This window comes from Ascaphus truei, chromosome 2 (genome assembly GCF_040206685.1).
Source record: "Ascaphus truei isolate aAscTru1 chromosome 2, aAscTru1.hap1, whole genome shotgun sequence".
In the NCBI taxonomy this organism is placed as follows: domain Eukaryota; kingdom Metazoa; phylum Chordata; class Amphibia; order Anura; family Ascaphidae; genus Ascaphus; species Ascaphus truei.
The window spans coordinates 253126919-253144513 of NC_134484.1; the positions used below are offsets into that span (position 1 = coordinate 253126919).

The 17595-nt window shown below is 46.4% G+C and overlaps 2 protein-coding genes across 7 annotated transcripts in view; both read left to right on the forward strand.

Moving 5' to 3' along the window:
* Positions 1-9604, forward strand: part of LOC142487213 (uncharacterized) — a 35469-nt gene extending 25865 nt beyond the window's left edge. For all 4 annotated transcript variants that reach the window (XM_075586055.1, XM_075586054.1, XM_075586056.1 and 1 more), the window contains 4 exons: positions 2614-2721; positions 3528-3654; positions 4553-6295; positions 9132-9604. In XM_075586055.1, coding sequence (XP_075442170.1) covers positions 2614-2721; positions 3528-3654; positions 4553-6294 — 1977 coding nt within the window. In that variant the 3' untranslated portion in view covers position 6295; positions 9132-9604. The remainder of the gene's footprint in view (positions 1-2613; positions 2722-3527; positions 3655-4552; positions 6296-9131) is intronic.
* Positions 9605-13370: 3766 nt separating this feature from the next.
* Positions 13371-17595, forward strand: part of LOC142487214 (uncharacterized) — a 65332-nt gene continuing 61107 nt past the window's right edge. For 2 of the 3 annotated variants that reach the window (XM_075586058.1, XM_075586059.1), the window contains exons 1-3: positions 13371-13520; positions 14350-14419; positions 16003-16068. In XM_075586058.1, coding sequence (XP_075442173.1) covers positions 14366-14419; positions 16003-16068 — 120 coding nt within the window. In that variant the 5' untranslated portion in view covers positions 13371-13520; positions 14350-14365. The remainder of the gene's footprint in view (positions 13521-14349; positions 14420-16002; positions 16069-17595) is intronic. The other variant, XM_075586060.1, reaches the window with a different exon arrangement.

Here is a 17595-nt window from a genome sequence, read left to right on the forward strand (position 1 = left end):
GGCCTCACCTACAGAATGTCTGGGACCTACAATGGGAAAACTCCCTTACCTGCTCTCTGCCGGGTCTTCGGCGATGCGTCGCCATGGCAATGCAGCGTCAAATGCCGCTGCGAGGTCGTGTGCCGTGATGCGTCACCATGGCAACACGCATCAAATGACGCCGCGGGGTGACGTGACGTCCCATGACCCACTTGACGCCGATTCTTTGGAGAGGCAGGGGTGTGAACGCTGCGGTTGCGGGTAGGGGGGCGCTGCTGAAGAAGTTTGCGCACACCTGTCTTAAAGTATGTCATTACCAGTTTTATATCTGACTAGTTTGCGCCAATACACTTCATATATGATTTTTGAAGACCGTAAAGTATTGGCTGCATCTAGTCTTGGATATTATCTTATAATATTCTTCACACTTGCACTTGTGAGTTTCATGATATTACGTTTGCAGTTTGGTAGCGCTTTTTTAGTTTTCTTACATTTAAAAAACAAACAAACAAGTGCAAGCTAGAGCAGTGGTGCTCAGCTTCAGTCCTCAAGCCCCCCCCCCCGCCCCCCCCATCCCCCGAACTCCCAACAGGTCAGATTTTCAGAATATCCCAGCTTCAGCACAGGTGGTTCAATCAAGGCTCAGTCAGACCGAGCCTCCAATTGGGCCACCTGTGCTGAAGTATTGACCGCTTAAGCCACCTGTGCTGAAGCAGGAATATCCTGAAAACCTGGCCTGTTGGGGGAGGGTGGCGAGGACTGGAGTTCAGCACTACTGAGCTGGTGTATACTGATCTCCTTGATGAACTGCGGAAGAATAAACTTCTACCACTATTAAAATATATGGGGCGGAGGGGAGCTTCTTTGTATTTTTAGCATTTGCCTGAACCACCAAATAGTTTGTTTGTGGTTTGAACCGAATGTTTGTTTCTGCCATATAATAAAAGGGTCACTTACTAAAGGAAATGGTATTTTGTTTGCATCCTACTTAGATTTGTTCCAACAGAGCTGTGCTTTAGGCTGAGGACCTGCTGCGGTCAGCGGCGCGCGGGCCACCAGCCCCTTACCTCCAGTCTGGTTGTCCCCGCTGCCTCCTTCCGACGTGGCTCACTACGTGCTGTGACGTGTCAGCCGGCCAGAACTACTAGGCTCTGGTGTTTTGCAGCGGTGACGCGTCACGTGGTGTCGCAGTGAGCCAATGAGGAGGGGAGCTGTCAGGAGCTACAGGAGGCAGGTGGCTTGGGAGGGACGTCTGTGAGTGTGTATGGCAGCCGTGCATAGCTCACTCTCCTCTCCCCCCCCCCCCCCCCCCCCCCCCCCCCTTCTCTGGTGCCCGTTTCGCAGGCTGCCCCTGCATACTGCAGTTCCGGGAGGGGGCGGTGGGGGGGGGCTCAGGGAGGGAGCAAGTCAGCAACCCCCAAACACAGAGAGAGACGGGAAGCAGCAGCAGATGCACGGGGGAGGGGGAGGGAGGCGGTTTTTACAAGAAACCCAAGGGGCGGGCTGAAAAGAGAGGGAGATAACTAAAAATAAAAAAAGGGAGGGTCTGTTAATTTGCCTGCCTGGAGAGCAGTTGTGTGTGTGTGTGTGTGTCTGTGTGTGTGTGTCTGTGTGTGTGTGTCTGTGTGTGAGTTCTGTGAGCTGCTTTGTTGTGCTTGTGTTTTGGCCTGCCATCCCTGTCATGGGCCCGCCCCCTGACCCGTTTTGGACACGTCCCCCCCCTCCCCGCGCCGAAAAAAGTTATCCGCAGATCGCGGTGCAGTGACTTGCACGTGCCACCAGCAAGCAAGGCGGCCATGCGGGCGTGTGCAGGGGGGCTTTAGCCTTACTCTACAGACTAAAGTAGATCAATACAAAGTTCTTACTTTTATTCAGGGTCAATGTTTGGTTGTTTTTTTCACACCTTTCTCAGGACATCTGTCTCTAACCAGGACATATATGTCCTTACGAAGGTGTGAAAAGAACACGTAACGTTGACCTGCAATAAAGTATGAGCGCAGCTGCTGATGAATGCATCCAGCACCTTACAACAGGGGTACGGACCCCCCCCACCTTACCTGGTCACCGGCGTCTTCTGACGTTGTGACATCATGGCAATGCAATGTCATTTGACGCTGCATCGCCAGAAGCTGTCGGAAAACCAGGTAAGGGAACTTACAGAGGCCTCACACGGTCTCCCACGGCATTTAATTTAAATGCTTTGGGGAAGAACGCGGGGCCTCTGTAAGTGCCCCCACCCCCCCAGTTTGAGCCTTACAATATGGAGTGAAGAAGCACTAAGATGGAGTATGGAGTAAGGCTGGGGGGCGCTAGATTTTATGGGGGGGGGGGCCCCGCAGCATTTATAGAGGTCACGCACTCTCCCCCCAGGCATTTAAATTAAATGCCGGGGGACCGTGCGAGGCCTCTATATAACACTTACTTTCCCTTCCAGCGACTCGTCGTCACGGTAACCCGGCGTCAAATGACGTTACCATGGCAACGTGACATCGTATGACCCCCGCGCGTCATTTGACGCCGAGCGGGGGGGGGGGGAGGCGTTGAGAGCAGGCAGGGGTGTGCACGGGGAAAAGTTTGTGCACCCCTGGAGTAAGGGATGATCTACTTGCAACTATTTTGTTCTTTACTCTACAGGAAACATTTGATGTTGATTCGGACTCTGAAACAGTTACTATTACAAATCTCACCAAGAAGCTGACAGATGGTCTCAAACAGCACAGTTTAAAGGCAAAGCAAGAGGCCGTAAGTGGATTGTTGTGATGTTGTTATATGGAAGCCAAATCTTCTGCTATCATTAGCTTGAGACGGTTTTAACAGCAGCAGCTCCTAGTCACACAGTGACTTGACACATTCATATTATGTTTTGGTTGCGATCTGTAATTATAAGGGTGCATTTGAAAGCAGCTGCCTTCGCCTCCGCACCTCCCCTTACTTTTTGCTTACCAAATAGAAAGCTTCAACTTTGTTATAGTAGCATCATGGCTCTTTTGGCTTCAATTAAGGCTGCGCTTATAGTGCCGGCGACGCAACCGTCGCGTCTAAACAAATGCATTGTCGTCGGCGCTTATAGTGCACGTGACGGCGACGGAGCGACAGTGCTACCAGATATCCGGTAGTCTCTGTCCCTCTGCCCTCCCCCTTTTCTGACGTCACTGGCCTTGTAGCCAGCGACGTCGCCTTAAATTGAAATTCAACTTTGGCGACGGTGAAGGGTGACATCATCAGTCGCGTCGCCGGCACTATAAGCGTGACCTAAGGCTAACCTGTATTGGTTTCCATAGAGAGGGGGAGGGCAAGATAAAATGGTGACTATCTCAATAAGTGGCGGTACTTCTGAAGCTATAATTGGTGTACGTCACATCTGGATAATCCACAAGGTTCAGATGATGCAATTGCCAAAAACAAATATGGGGGTTGCGGCTTTAACAGATCAAATAAAATCTTGCCAGGATAAAAAAAAAAAATCACAGGAAATCATATGTTTTGTTTTTTGATATGGTTGTGATGGGCTCTGCCATGGTAGTAAAATGTTTGTTTTAATATTTCAGCTCTTTCCCGTTCAAGTTGCCAAAGCTAAGGATGTGGCTCTAGCAATAATGCAAGGTTCCAGTCAGCAACTTTTGCAGTCAAATACTGTGCCTGGGAGTGCACAGCAATTCAGCAGAGGAGCTAAAGGTAGTTTATATTAAAAACAAAATCTGGGAAAAACAATGCTACCGTGCACTTGTAAATAATATATATTTTTTTAACGGATATGCAATACATATAAGCATGCTGAAATAAGGACGGTCTTGAACACTTTAGCCTCGCTTTCATTAAACTACAAACTTGGTAACGCCAAGTTGTCAGTCGGCATTGCATTAGGGTTTTTAGAGCACTGGCATTTCTTGAGCTCGGTAAACATCCTTTATTGGCTCACTTCCGATGCGCTTTAAAGCCGTATTGCCCAGTAGACCCTAACTTTTCCATAGCGTAATATGTGGAGCTTGGCTCCGAGAGCTTAATTGTGCTAGACCTTCTGACTAGCAAAAAATAGAGGCAAGATTCGTCCTTGTTTTTGACTTGTAGCTAAAGCAGTAGTGTTACATGCTGAGCAACTAAAAGCCACCGAGAGACATCAGTTTGGGCAGAAAACATTCATACACTGGATACAGAATGCAGCAGACATCTATACGTTCTTTAGTTGTACCATTTGTCAAGTGCAGTACAGTGTTTCAAAAGAGTTATGACCTTTCTTCGGTTATAGAAGGTAGGGACATCTGACCTTGAAGTGTTTGCTTCTGCTTTGCATTTAACAAATGGCACAAGTGAAGAATACTTTGTAATTTCGGTAATTAAATGTACTAAGAACGTCTTTATTACGAACCATAACCTACTTATCGAAAACCAAAAGTTATAAAGTAAAGTAGACTTTATTTAAAAAATAAATAAAATTCAACTACTGTATATTATATATTTTGCATAAAATTGCAGTAAAATTTTACGAATCTAACTTTCCTTTCAATTTTATATCAAGAAACAATTATGCAGCACTTACTTACTGAATGCTTCTAAATGTCAACATATTTTTCAGAAAATGTCCAGCTGAACTGGAATTCAGGCATGCAAGGTGCTTCTTTTCCCCAAAATACTCATGGCGCAGAAAATGCTCAGCCAAAAGCTTATGTTGTTAATCAGAGCACCCAGAACAGACCACAAGTTCAGTCAACCCAAAATTATGCGGTGCAAAATACCTTTTCCCAGGACACCCGTAAAACAGAAAATAGTTATTTGAACCCAAGCTCAAAGATGCAAGAAGCCTCCTCTTTGCCTCAAAATACTCAGAAAAGAGAGTGTCCTCCATCATACCAGAATTCTATGCCGCAGTCTGACTCCTTACCCCAAACTGATGTGAACGCAGAAGACATTCAGTTTTATAAGAAATTAAAGGCATTACTGGCCAGTCTGCCCCAAAACAGCCCAAGCACAGAAAATGTTCTGCTAGACCCAAAACTGATGATGCTAAAGGCTTTGTTGCTAGATAAAACCCCGAGCACAGAATATGTGCAGTTGAGCCAGAAATTGATGACGCTAAAGGATTCTCAACCCCAAAATACTCCTAGCACAGAAAATGTTTCTTTGAATCAGAAACTGATGATGCTAATGACCTCTCAGAATTCATCAAACCCCGAGAACGTTATGTTGAACCAGAAACTGATGATGCAAATGGCCTCCATGGGTGAAAATTCTGTGAGCTTTGAAAATGTCCCGCTCAACCAGAAATCAATGATGCCGGTGGGCTCTTCGGTTCAAAACACTTCAAGTACAGAAAATGTCCAGTTGAACCAAAATGCAATGATGCCAATGGCCCAGAACTTACAGAACACAGAAAATCGTTACCCTGAACTATATCAACCGAATATGCAAGCTGTGCAGGATTATTCTAATACATCACAAAACCGTGGAGATTTTGGATATGAAGGGCAAAAGGAAGGCCCTTACAGTTCTCAATATAACACCCCTCTTGACCCGATGAGCTACCAAGAATCTTATGGTGCTCCACGTGACAATGCTGCTGCCGGTATGACCTACCAAACAAATGAAATGCCACAGAATCAATATCAGGATATCCCACCTGCATCGGACATGTACCCCAGTAATTCTGAATGGGAAAATCCACCAGATCCATCTTATTGTGAGCCTTTTGCGACCACACCAGCTGACGATCCGTCTTCATATCATGGTGGCTATGTAGAAGAACAATCTAGTGTCCCTTATACAAGAGTGTGTCTGTCTCCTGGTGCTTCTGATATGTCTCATGAGGCTAAAAATGTGAAACAGTGGCAGGGGCCAGCAAGTTATAGTGGGACAGATGTTCCAGAGCGTGAAATCTTCGATCAGTATAGGATGCCTAATGACTCTTCAAGCATGAGGTGTTCTCCAGGTAGTCTCCAAACATCATCTGCACATCAGTCTGAATGGAGACGAGAGCCAAGACATGACAATGAGTTAAATCGCTCAAGAGAATCCGACAATTACTCCCCATCTGCAAAATATTCTGAAGATCCGGCTTATTATTCCAGCTCACATGAGAATGACAGGGGGCCTGGTAGAAATAATTCGCGTTATGCCAAGCGTCCTCGAATGGACACGGATTGCGTTGTTCCACATCGCTCTGGTTCAGATAGGGGCTCGTACCGTCGCTCTACAGAACCAAGCGAGTCACTAAATCTGGAAGGCCTATCTTCAGACATCCTAAAAAGAATTCGAGGAAAGGATTTATTTACTGTGTCCGCTATCCTTAGCGAGTATAAAGAAACTCACCAATCAAAATGAGGTAAGTTTAGACGTGCAATAGTTTAATTCTTTTTTGTGTAGTTAAGTAAATAAGAGCAGTAACATTACCCACATGTTCTCCTGCCACATGTGGAAATCAAACAAGACAATAACTGGTGCAGGAGAAATATGAAGTTGATGGCGCTCACATGGACTTGTAATATCGAATACTTTATTTGTAAAGTTGGATCAACATTTTGGTCCCAGTGTGGACTTTTGTCAAGATATCTTGACAAAGGCCCATGCGGGGACTGGAATGTTGATCCAACACATACAGGATAAGTATCTGTCTACATTTTGCATAGGTTGAACCCAAGCTCTTCCCCCCCCCCCCCCAAGCTCTTCCCCCCCCCCCAAGCTCTTCCCCCCCTCCCCAAGCTCTTCCCCCCCTCCCCAAGCTCTTCTCCCCCCCCCAAGCTCTTCTCCCCCCCCCCCAAGCTCTTCTCCCCCCCAAGCTCTTCTCCCCCCCCAAGCTCTTCTCCCCCCCAAGCTCTTCTCCCCCCCAAGCTCTTCTCCCCCCCCCAAGCTCTTCTCCCCCCCCCCAAGCTCTTCTCCCCCCCCCCAAGCTCTTCTCCCCCCCCCCCAAGCTCTTCTCCCCCCCCCAAGATCTTCTCCCCCCCCCAAGCTCTTCTCCCCCCCCCCAAGCTCTTCTCTCCCCCCCCAAGCTCTTCTCCCCCCCCCAAGCTCTTCTCCCCCCCCCCCAAGCTCTTCTCCCCCCCCCCAAGCTCTTCTCCCCCCCCCAAGCTCTTCTCCCCCCCCCCCCCCAAGCTCTTCTCTCCCCCCCCAAGCTCTTCTCCCCCCCCCCAAGCTCTTCTCCCCCCCCCCAAGCTCTTCTCCCCCCCCCAAGCTCTTCTCCCCTCCCCAAGCTCTTCTCCCCCCCCAAGCTCTTCTCCCCCACCCCAAGCTCTTCTCCCCCACCCCAAGCTCTTCTCCCCCACCCCAAGCTCTTCTCCCCCACCCCAAGCTCTCCCCCCCAAGCTCTTCTCCCACCCCCAAGTTCTCCCCCAGCTCTCTTTCCCCCCTCCCGCTCTCTTTCCCCCCCTCCCGCTCTCTTTCCCCCCCTCCCGCTCTCTTTCCCCCCTCCCGCTCTCTTTCCCCCCTCCCGCTCTCTTTCCCCCCTCCCGCTCTCTTTCCCCCCTCCCGCTCTCTTTCCCCCCTCCCGCTCTCTTTCCCCCCTCCCGCTCTCTTTCCCCCCATCCGCTCTCTTTTTCCCCCTCCCGCTCTCTTTTTCCCCCTCCCGCTCTCTTTTTCCCCCCTCCCGCTCTCTTTTTCCCCCCTCCCGCTCTCTTTTTCCCCCCTCCCGCTCTCTTTTTCCCCCCTCCCGCTCTCTTTTTCCCCCCTCCCGCTCTCTTTTTCCCCCCTCCCGCTCTCTTTTACCCCCTTCCGCTCTCTTTTACCCCCTTCCCGCTCTCTTTTACCCCCCTCGCGCTCTTTTACCCCCCTCGCTCTCTTTCCCATCCCCCCCGCTCTCTTTCCCGTCCCCCCCGCTCTCTTTCCCGTCCCCCAGCTCTCGTGTCGTCCGTCCCCCCCGCTCTCGTGTCGTCGTCGTCCCCCCCGCTCTCGTGTCGTCGTCGTCCCCCCCGCTCTCGTGTCGTCGTCGTCCCTCCCGCTCTCGTGTCGTCGTCCCCCCCCCCGCTCTCGTGTCGTCGTCGTCCCCCCCGCTCTCGTGTCGTCGTCGTCGTCCCCGCTCTCGTGTCGTCGTCGTCCCCCCGCTCTCGTGTCGTGTCCCCCCCGCTCTCTGTCGTGTCCCCCACTCCCCACTCTGTTTCTCTACTTTCCCCTCCCCCACTCTCGCTCTCCCCCCAGCCATCTTTCACCCATGGCCTGCTCTCTCCCCTCCTCCCCCTCTCAAATGAAAAAAAATCATGCGTCTAAAATTCCCCCCTCCCCTGGCTCCTGTGCTGTGCGCAGTGATGTCTGATCTGTCAATCACTGTTGTGACCCGCGCGACTGTGATTGAAGGGTCAGTCACTGCTGCTTAGTGAGTTGTGTGGGGGAAAGGGGGTGGAGAGCATGAGACAGTGTCCATACTCCTGCCTCTCGTGCTGAAGCGTGCTCACGCTGTGGCTGGCCAGCGCAAGCAGGAGCTTTTGCCTGGCCTGGCCGGCGAGGCAGTGAGCGCGCTTCCGAGGCGGGGCATCGGCCCCCCGGAGCATCAAATCTCCCACCTCGCTGGCAGCCAGTCTCTCCCCGGTCCCCTTGGGACCCTCCTCCCCACCCCCCTGCCGCAACAACTCACCCCGCGAGCAACAACTCACCCCACTGCCAGGCAGTCTCTCCCCCGTCCACATCTCTCCCCCTGCTCCACTCACCTTTTCCTCATTGGCTGCTTTGGAGTCACGTGAGCGGACTCAGCGCTCAAACTAAAATCCGACTGTCGGGTGAAAGTCAGCACGCCTGCGGAAGCATGTTCGAGCCCCTGCTAAAGCCGCTCTCATTGCAGGGGCTCACTGCCGAGCGTCAGCGCCTAAGCGTTGACCATGTCGGCAGCATGAGTCGGCAGAGGCGCACAAAGGCTGGGGATGGTGCTAGTTGGAGAGCTCCAGCCCCTGCTCTCGATGCATACTGGGGAAGGAGTCTCTGTGAGGGAGTGACGGTGTCAATCACACACACCCAGCCGCATGCACTGACACAGAGCCGGTGTCAGGTAGGGGGATAAGCGCTGTTATCCTGGAGACTTCTCACCTTCTTGGTTGCTGCATAGCCCTGGATGTCCCCCCACAATAATTCATGACCAATATAAGTGGTTGAAAACATCTGCTTGATGTAGAAAAATTACTTCTGTTAAAGATGGTGAAATGTTTTGCAAATTAACTATTTTTCCTACTCCTTTGCAGAAACTCATATCCTGCTGTTGACGAAAGTGAAGGTGGTAGTCAAACGAGCATGCAGCAAAGATCCTGGATTTTGTCAGTGTGTGAATAGCTTCATAGATTCCTGTACAGTGACTATATTGGGGATTGTATTATCAAAGGAAGTGTTATTTAGCTGTTAATGTTTTAGTTGTCAATTTATACTACTTATTTTTATGAAAACATTTGCATTATTACAGTAACATTTTCATTTCTCCTATCCACCCCCAATGAATATAAAAAAACTTGAAATTAAACAAAAGGTATACATTTGTCGTAACACGAGGCGACTGGAGTTTTAATGTTCTGTTTAGAAGTGTGGTGAAGGTCTGTTGAGGAGAAACAGGCATCTCACCCATGTTATTGTTTGGAAATTAAAAATATTCCATTGTTTGTGTATGGTTTGCCTTTACATCAAGTTCTTAGCCATTTAATAAACCCTATGCTATTCTCTGTGATTTGTGTTATTTCTACTTTCATATATTGTCAACCTAACGAGCACTTTTCTACAGCTACCTGGTATGGCAGGTTTTAAACAGATTCCCCAAATAAAGACATCATGCACGTGGGCCTTCATTCTACTTTTACAAAGACCTGCAGGCTCCCAAACCAATGAAAAGGGGCTGCGATTTGAACATGTTAATCACCGCATCACAATGGTTGCAGTGAAGTCTATTCTTATTCCAACTGCCCAGACCTGTTCTGGATGTATTTCCTGATGGAATCTTCATAACGAATCATTCTCAGAAAGGAGTAAGCAGTCCAGGGTTGTGGACATGATTTAGGAGGCAGGAAGAGCACTGAGAATTCAAGATTATATATTATATGTTGCAAGCACAGGGGGTGGGGGGGGAAGTACTCCATGTAAGGCCGCACTTTATAGTCCTAGCGACGTTGTGACGTCATCTGTCGCCGCAGCATTTTTTGCCTATAGTGTAGGAGATGGTGACCGGGGGGCGTGGCCATGAGCGGTTCGCCCTCATTGGCTGAACCGCTCATGGGCCTGCTGACGTCACACGGCGGTCGCCGAAAAAATACATTTCCTTTGACTTAACGGATTTTGTTCGCGCCTACTATAGGTGCATGCGATAGATTAAATAAACTTGTTTTGACTGACTCGACGCTCCGTCGCCAGGACTATAAGCGCGGCCTAAGAGAAACAAAGAAAGGTGAAAAGGCACACGGGGACTAGGACTTCCGCATTTTGATAACCCATACACTCAAACCTATTCGCTGCCCCAGTGGTTTGAAATACGTTACTTTGCACGTTAATTTGCAATGCATTTACAGGCACCTTGGGTAACTGGATAGAAAGGTGAGGGGCCCTATGATGTCTGAAGAGTGATTGATAGACGGAGACTGACTACACATGAGTGACAGGCAATCCCATTCAAGTGTTGCCAACCAGTGACCTACAGATGCAGCGGCTGTTATTCGAACACTTCACGTGTTGTATACCTCGGAATACCCATGTTATGGCGCGTGATTTCTTCCAACCGTACCGCCTTAAGACGTGTGTTGACTCGTGTTTTTATCAAGTGCAGAAAATTGCATTTTAGTGTTGTCTGCAATACCGTCAAACTCAAGTGGGCGATTGCGAGTTGTCTGAAAAATGTAATTGCAATTACAGTAAACCTGTCTCTTATTGCCGTACAGTACTTCAAATGTGTATACTGTAATTTTAATATTAACGTTACGAGTTTGTATTCCTTTTAACTTTATTATCCTGTACAAATAAAATTGTTCCTTTAAATTCAAAAGAAGCATTTGAACCCCACCACCCCCAAATAAAAATTACAGCACCTCATACAGTGCTGTATACAGTACAGTACAATTAAAAAGCAAGGGATTGTAAGAATGGCAATAAAGTATTATAAACATGCTTCACATAATGGTTTATTAAAAATCAGTCCTTCGATAAGCCCATGTCAAGAGAGAGAGTGAAAAAAGGGATTTTTTTCCCCCCCAGACTACCTCCAGACCCTTCACAGTTCATCAAAGCCTGAAACATAATGCATGGCTCTGGGGGAGGTGTCGATAAGAAGTTGAATTTGCCTTTATTTGTTAGGCTTTGTGGAGGGGGGGGAGAGGGAGGGAGGTGCTATTACAATAGCTTAGCCAGTCCGGGTGTGTGCAGGATCTTTAGTTAAAACCAGAGACAGAACATGAAACACAGACAGAGCTCAGTGCACATCCAGTGAAACTTATACACGGTACAGTGCCTAAATATATATGTATAGATATCTATTAAATAAAATGGTCTTTTAGTTTAACATTTTGGCCAAAGTGTTGTAAGCCCCTGAGCCACTACACGGCAGACCACATCTCAAGGGTCCCTAACACTAATATAAATTCTTAATAACCTGTGCATTACCAGGAAGAATGATTTATAATAAATCTGTCAAAATTAGTTGCATAGTTCTAAGTCTGATTGAAGCTTTTATTAACCTGTACATTACCAGGAAAAGCACTCTATTAGATTTGTCACAATCATACTGCAAGCAAGCAAGTTCCCCTGAGTGGGAGATGCTATGGAGTGAGCTTTTAACCATTTAAATGTAGGAGGGGGTGAGCTTCAATTAGGTAGGAGGTTGCCACCCTCCAATCAGCTAAGACCAGCTGAACAAGAATTGTAAAACATACAGGACACCTACAAGCTCATATTGAACCCCCAAAATAACCACAACATATATATATATATATATATAAGTGTCACAGAGGTGTGAATTAATACCAGTGACCAGGTATATTACGGTAAAATTAGCCTCTGCATGGGTCAGCCTAAGGCCTCGGCCAAGGTTCTGGCGGGCGGGCGCTGAGGCTCAGGGAAAGCGGGTGCTTTCCCTTGGCCTTAGGCAGCGTGCCGTCCGGGGGCATGTCGGCGGGCGGGCCAGTGACGTCACGGAGCTGGTTCGCCCTCATTGGGCGAACCGCTCAAGTGACCGGCCCTGTGCTCCGGTAAGCGCTTGATTTTAAAATTTCCTAAAGACCTACGCTTCCGCGCGCTTGCGGAAGCGTAGGTGAGCCCCTACTAAAGCCGCTCATTGCGGCTGTAGGGGCTCACTGGTAAGTACCAGCGCTGACCATGCCCGAGGCCTAAGAAATAACTTACACACATTAAATCACTCTCAGCTTTATCACTTAGTTGGAGCACCCCCTGAAGCCCTATACCAGGTCCATGGTACCTGGGCATGTATCTGGGGTACCCCTCCTTATACTAGGGACTCTTAGTATAGCTGCATGTATACATTAACCCCTTCATGCCTGTTTACCTTGTCTGGAAGATACTGCAGCAGGAATCCTGGCAGCGAGTCGTAATAGCGCTTTCAGAGTCAGAGTTTGCCTGGAGCAATGTGCTTGGCTGTATCCGAGAATCTCACTAGATTCCCGGATCCAATTCCCGGGGTATCCCATAACTCCGGAACCCCGATACATAGCCACATTCTGTAAAGACTTTCTCCAACAAACCCACCCTGAAACTTACAGTCTAGAAATCTCCCGGTCCCAGCATCAGAGTAAAGGCAAAACAAACACAAATCTTTAATGTCGCATAATTTGCCCACAGTCACAGTAATGCATTTAGGATATCTGGGTCCAAGAGCTAACACTCTAGGACCTCAACACACAGATCAGGGGTAACCAAGTGGGCTGAACCTTTATTAGTGAGCCTGGTTAACCCCCTCACCGTCACACTTACCCATTAACAAGATCTTGTCCTGTCCAACACCTTCTAAATCTCACTGACACTGGTTGAAGTGACTATAAATGTAGTGCCTGATTTAATAACAAAATATCCCCTCCAAATTGGTTGTCGAATATATATTTTAAAAAATGGGATGGGCGGGGGGAGGGGGGGGGGAGAATCACGATCATTTGAACAACTAAACATTGTATTTGGTATAAAGAAATAGAAAGGTCAACTTATTTTGCTGTACAATAGTATGTTTTTTTAATTTTTATTTCAGCTGTTTCCAACATATGAAACATACTTTAAAATGCATATTTTATGGGTTTATCAAGCAATTAGTGTGTACTGCAATCTATGTTACTTTCTCTTTGGCGGGAGTTTGTTGGTGCCATGTCACACTTCATTTCTAGGGCAACATTAATGAGGAATACATGCAAGGATATGGGCGGCAAACGTCTTCCCGAGTGAAAGATGGCCGCCCTGGACTTATTGGCCACGCCCCCGGTAGCTGCCCAGTGTCTTCCGTCGGCTGCTTGGGCCCGCTTGTTCACATCTGACGGTTTGACCCCTTTATGTATTTGAGCACTTCCGTGACGGCGCTGAAAGATTACGTCACGGGCGAAGGCGAAGGCCGTGTGTGTGTATCATTTATATAGATCAGCAAGCAGTTCATCGCGCCGCTGCAGGTAATCAGGACAGGAGTATACCGCGCTATATACACACACGTAGTTCATGTTTTAATCTACCGGGCCAATGTATCTCTTGTTGACTACGTGATGTAACATACGCCCAGCTTAAGGTGCCATATACTGTGCATGTTGTGTTCGGTATATATTACCGCGGAAGGATGCACTGCTTGTTATTGTTATCTTTGCTAGATATGGAGGAGCGCTGATTACCTGGCACATTGCATGTTTTATCTCTGATATCTTAATGAAAACATGAAAAGAGTTGATTCTTTACAAGTGGCATTTTTTCTTCTCCCAACAGTGGAGGTTAGATGGCCGTATTATAGTGTCTATTATTACTGCCAATTGCACCGTCACTGATATGTGGATTGAGCGTTGCTCAACATCAAAAGCTATCTGCGAGAAAAATAAATAATTATACACACACACACACACCCCACACCCACACACACCCCCCCCCCCCCCCACACCCCCCCCCCCCCCCCCCCACACCCCCCCCCCACACCCCCACCCCCCCCCCCACACCCCCCCCCCGTAAAATAGCAACCTGCCAATGGTGGGACAATTGTCACTTGTAGGCTACAATTACTTTCCTCCTCCCACTTATGTCAGGTTGAGGGGACAAAGTATTAAAACACATGTTTATCATTTTCGTGGTAAATGAAAAAAATAAATAAACAGGTGAGACAAAACTGTAGATTATGTCTAAGATACATGGTAGGCCATTTGAAAATAAAAATAAAATTGTGTGTAAAATATATTGAATGCGACATTCTGTGGGAAATATCTACTCTAATAGTAAACAGGTATGTCCTTTATCTAATAGAACAACCTTTTTAAAGATGAGCACTGAGAGTAAAGCATACACAGCAATGCAAAAGAAAAAATGTTGCCAGGTAAGTTGAGAACACTTATTTTTTTAAAGATTTGATCCACTGTTAAATATAAAATGGGTCATCAAGTGATGTGAGAACGCTGTTCAGGATAAAATAATACAACACACACATGCTAAACAAGTCTACTTTGTTGTCTGGCAGACTTGTGTAGAACAATGTAGATAGATTTTTGGGGTTCAAATTTCAGCTTCACTGAAGATCCCATTTGAGGGGTTAATTTTGCATGTTGTGTGAAAATACTGAGAGGGATTCACAAAGTGCAAAATGAAACCTCTTTGCTTGGTATTAGTGGGAAGTACACTAGAGTGAGATAAGTCTAGGTCCAGTACACGGACAGCAAATAAACAATCTTCAATAATGAATAAACAAAACATAAACGGCGCACTGAATGAGTGAAAAATAAGTGAGGGCATGTTTAGTGTATATGTTACCACTCGTGGATGCAGGTGACTTGCTTCGTGGGGACTCCTTACTGCATCCACGAGTGGTAACGTATACCCTAAACATGCCCTACATATTTGACTGACTATTTTGTACGTACATTTCTATCACTTTTATAATCGCATTATAATTACTTATTAACCCTATGAGAGTCGTGCGCTGTGTTTCTTTTCTTCAATAATGAATAGATGCTTTGCTATAACAGATGTTTCCTTAGACTAACAAGATATGAAAAGGTTTAGTTTGTAGTTAGAAAAAGCTTTATCACACCTTGCTTGATGAATATTACCTCAGAGCAGATGAGAAACAGCTAACCAAAAGACTACTCCATCTAGAACCTAATCATCTTAGTACTGCAAAGGACTGAAGTTTGGTATTGTAAACTGCCTCAGGAATCAATATCGGAATCTGTATTTTCACACAACAGGGATCTTATGGTATTTTCAGTGCTTAACTAACCAGCATTGAATATAAGGAACGAAACAAACACATATTTTCAAACCTCTATGAAGAATTTACACGCTGGTCCAATATGTCACACCCTTTAGTATTAATATAAAGTCGATAATACTACAATTCTGCAGTACTGTATATGTTCCACAATTGGTTTGCTTAAAGTTACGTGCTCCTAACATACTTGCAAACATTGCATGAGGATGATGAAAAAATAAATAAATACAAATCTGCTTACATCTTGAAGTCCCGAAAGGAATTAGCAACAGATTTTTAGCTTTCACATAAAATGCAAGATGTTTGGAAATATGTTAAGGATCATGGAGGTGGTGTGAGCATCAACCAGTATTCAAATGGAGTAAATTATTGATGGAGGCTAAGCAAAGGGTGCACTGCAGGAGTGAGTTTACTAAGCATAAAACATTATTAGCTGTCCTGTGCAATAGAAAAATTAGACAGCACTTCAAGTCTTGAGCTCCATGGTATATAGATGGAGTTGGTGCGAATAGGAGCATGAAAGCATCATATTTCCTGGGGCAACCTTTTCTCTACAGTTGGTTGAAGGAGGTTAGTCCTGGCCCCAAAAAAAGCTTACAGTCTAATAGTCAGCATTTTAGTCATTCCTACATTAACAGGCACATGTATGCATCTTTTGGGGAAGTAATTCTTTTTCATTGTCTTGTTTACAGATCTGCCTGTGTTCCTTTGTAAACTTAAAGAGCCTAGAGTTGCATATGAAAAGCAACAACTGCAAGGTAACGTTGCTGCAAATGAAACGATTGTCTACCACAGAAGTACCACATCTCTGACCAGATTTATATTGCAAGGCAGAGGAGGTCACAATATAGTGTGGCAGTGTGAACCTATTGCCTCGCTTCTCATTCTGACAAACCTAATCAGGTTAACCTAAAATTACATATTTGGGGACCAGAAAAACGGTGATGGTTCAGTATGGTTACATACCTCTAAACAAGAGGTGCTGCATTTGACTCAATTAGCTTCTGTCCCCTGGCAACACCCGGACACAGGGAAAGTTTACATGTGCTGTATGAATGGGATTTTATCTGTTCAATAATACCAGCAGTGATGGCAACTGTCTCCCCCCCCCCTTCCCCGCTTTTTGGTGTTAGAACAATCCCTTTTAATTATTTATCTGGGTTAAATGTTCCTCTACGTAGAGGAGCACACATTTAAACTTGTTCTCCTTGCAGCTGAATGATAAACACTGAAACTTTTTAAACTGCAATTTCTCCCTTCTATCCCATCCTTATGTTGCATATGGATGATATAATGGTAGTCTAAATGATTTTATCAGACAAACAACAAGGTGAAAAGGTCAGTGCTCCCACAGATTACACGTGCTTTAAAGTGAAATACAAAATACACTAGACTAGGTGAATATAATTTCAACAGATTAAATATGTAGTTACAAACGTGGCACAATAGTAATTAAATAATAGTGCTTGTGACAAGTCAATTGTGCACAGCAAAGGGAATTCAAAATATATAAAATAAGTATATATTTTTTTCCTGGTAACTTTCCGGAAGGGACTGTCTTTGATATTCTCCAGTAAGAGAGAGATCTTCAAAATCCAGGGGGAGCTAGAGAGAACACCATAGAAAAAAGAGAAAAAATAATAGTGCAAATCTCTTTTTAAATGGTGAAAAACACAGGTGTCTTGGCTCCTATAGATTGCCTACTCACCGTGTAATAGAGCAGGGGTGCGCAAACGTATGGCCCTGCAACCCCCTGCCTGTTCACGCCCCCCATACCTGGTATCCGGCGTCATTTGACACTGCATTGCCATGTCGACGCATCGCCTAAACCGTCGGAGAGAAGGTAAGTTAGTTACGGAGGCCTTGGCGTGGTCCCCCGGCATTTAATTTAAATGCCTTGGGGGAAAGAGTGGCACATCTGTACCCGCCGCGCACCCCAAAAAATTCTCACGCACCCCTGTAATAGTGTAGTGGGAAAATCCAAAATTGTGGCTACTTTCTTCCTTTGTATCGGAACCAGAATAAAACATGGAGGAATGATACCACAGAGGACGAGAGAATTGGACACAATAGTGCAGATCAAATGAGAAAAATCTTTATCTATAAAAAGGGTTAAGAATCATACATTTTTTTTTTTTTTAAAAGCATTAAAACTAGACAATTGGCACCGAGGACACATCACAGTCTCACTGCCTCTGCATCGGACATAGATTTGACAACACTTCTGCCTGCCCCAGCTTCTCGTGCCTCGCCGTTTCATTTTTCCCCGTCACACAAGGTAGCGC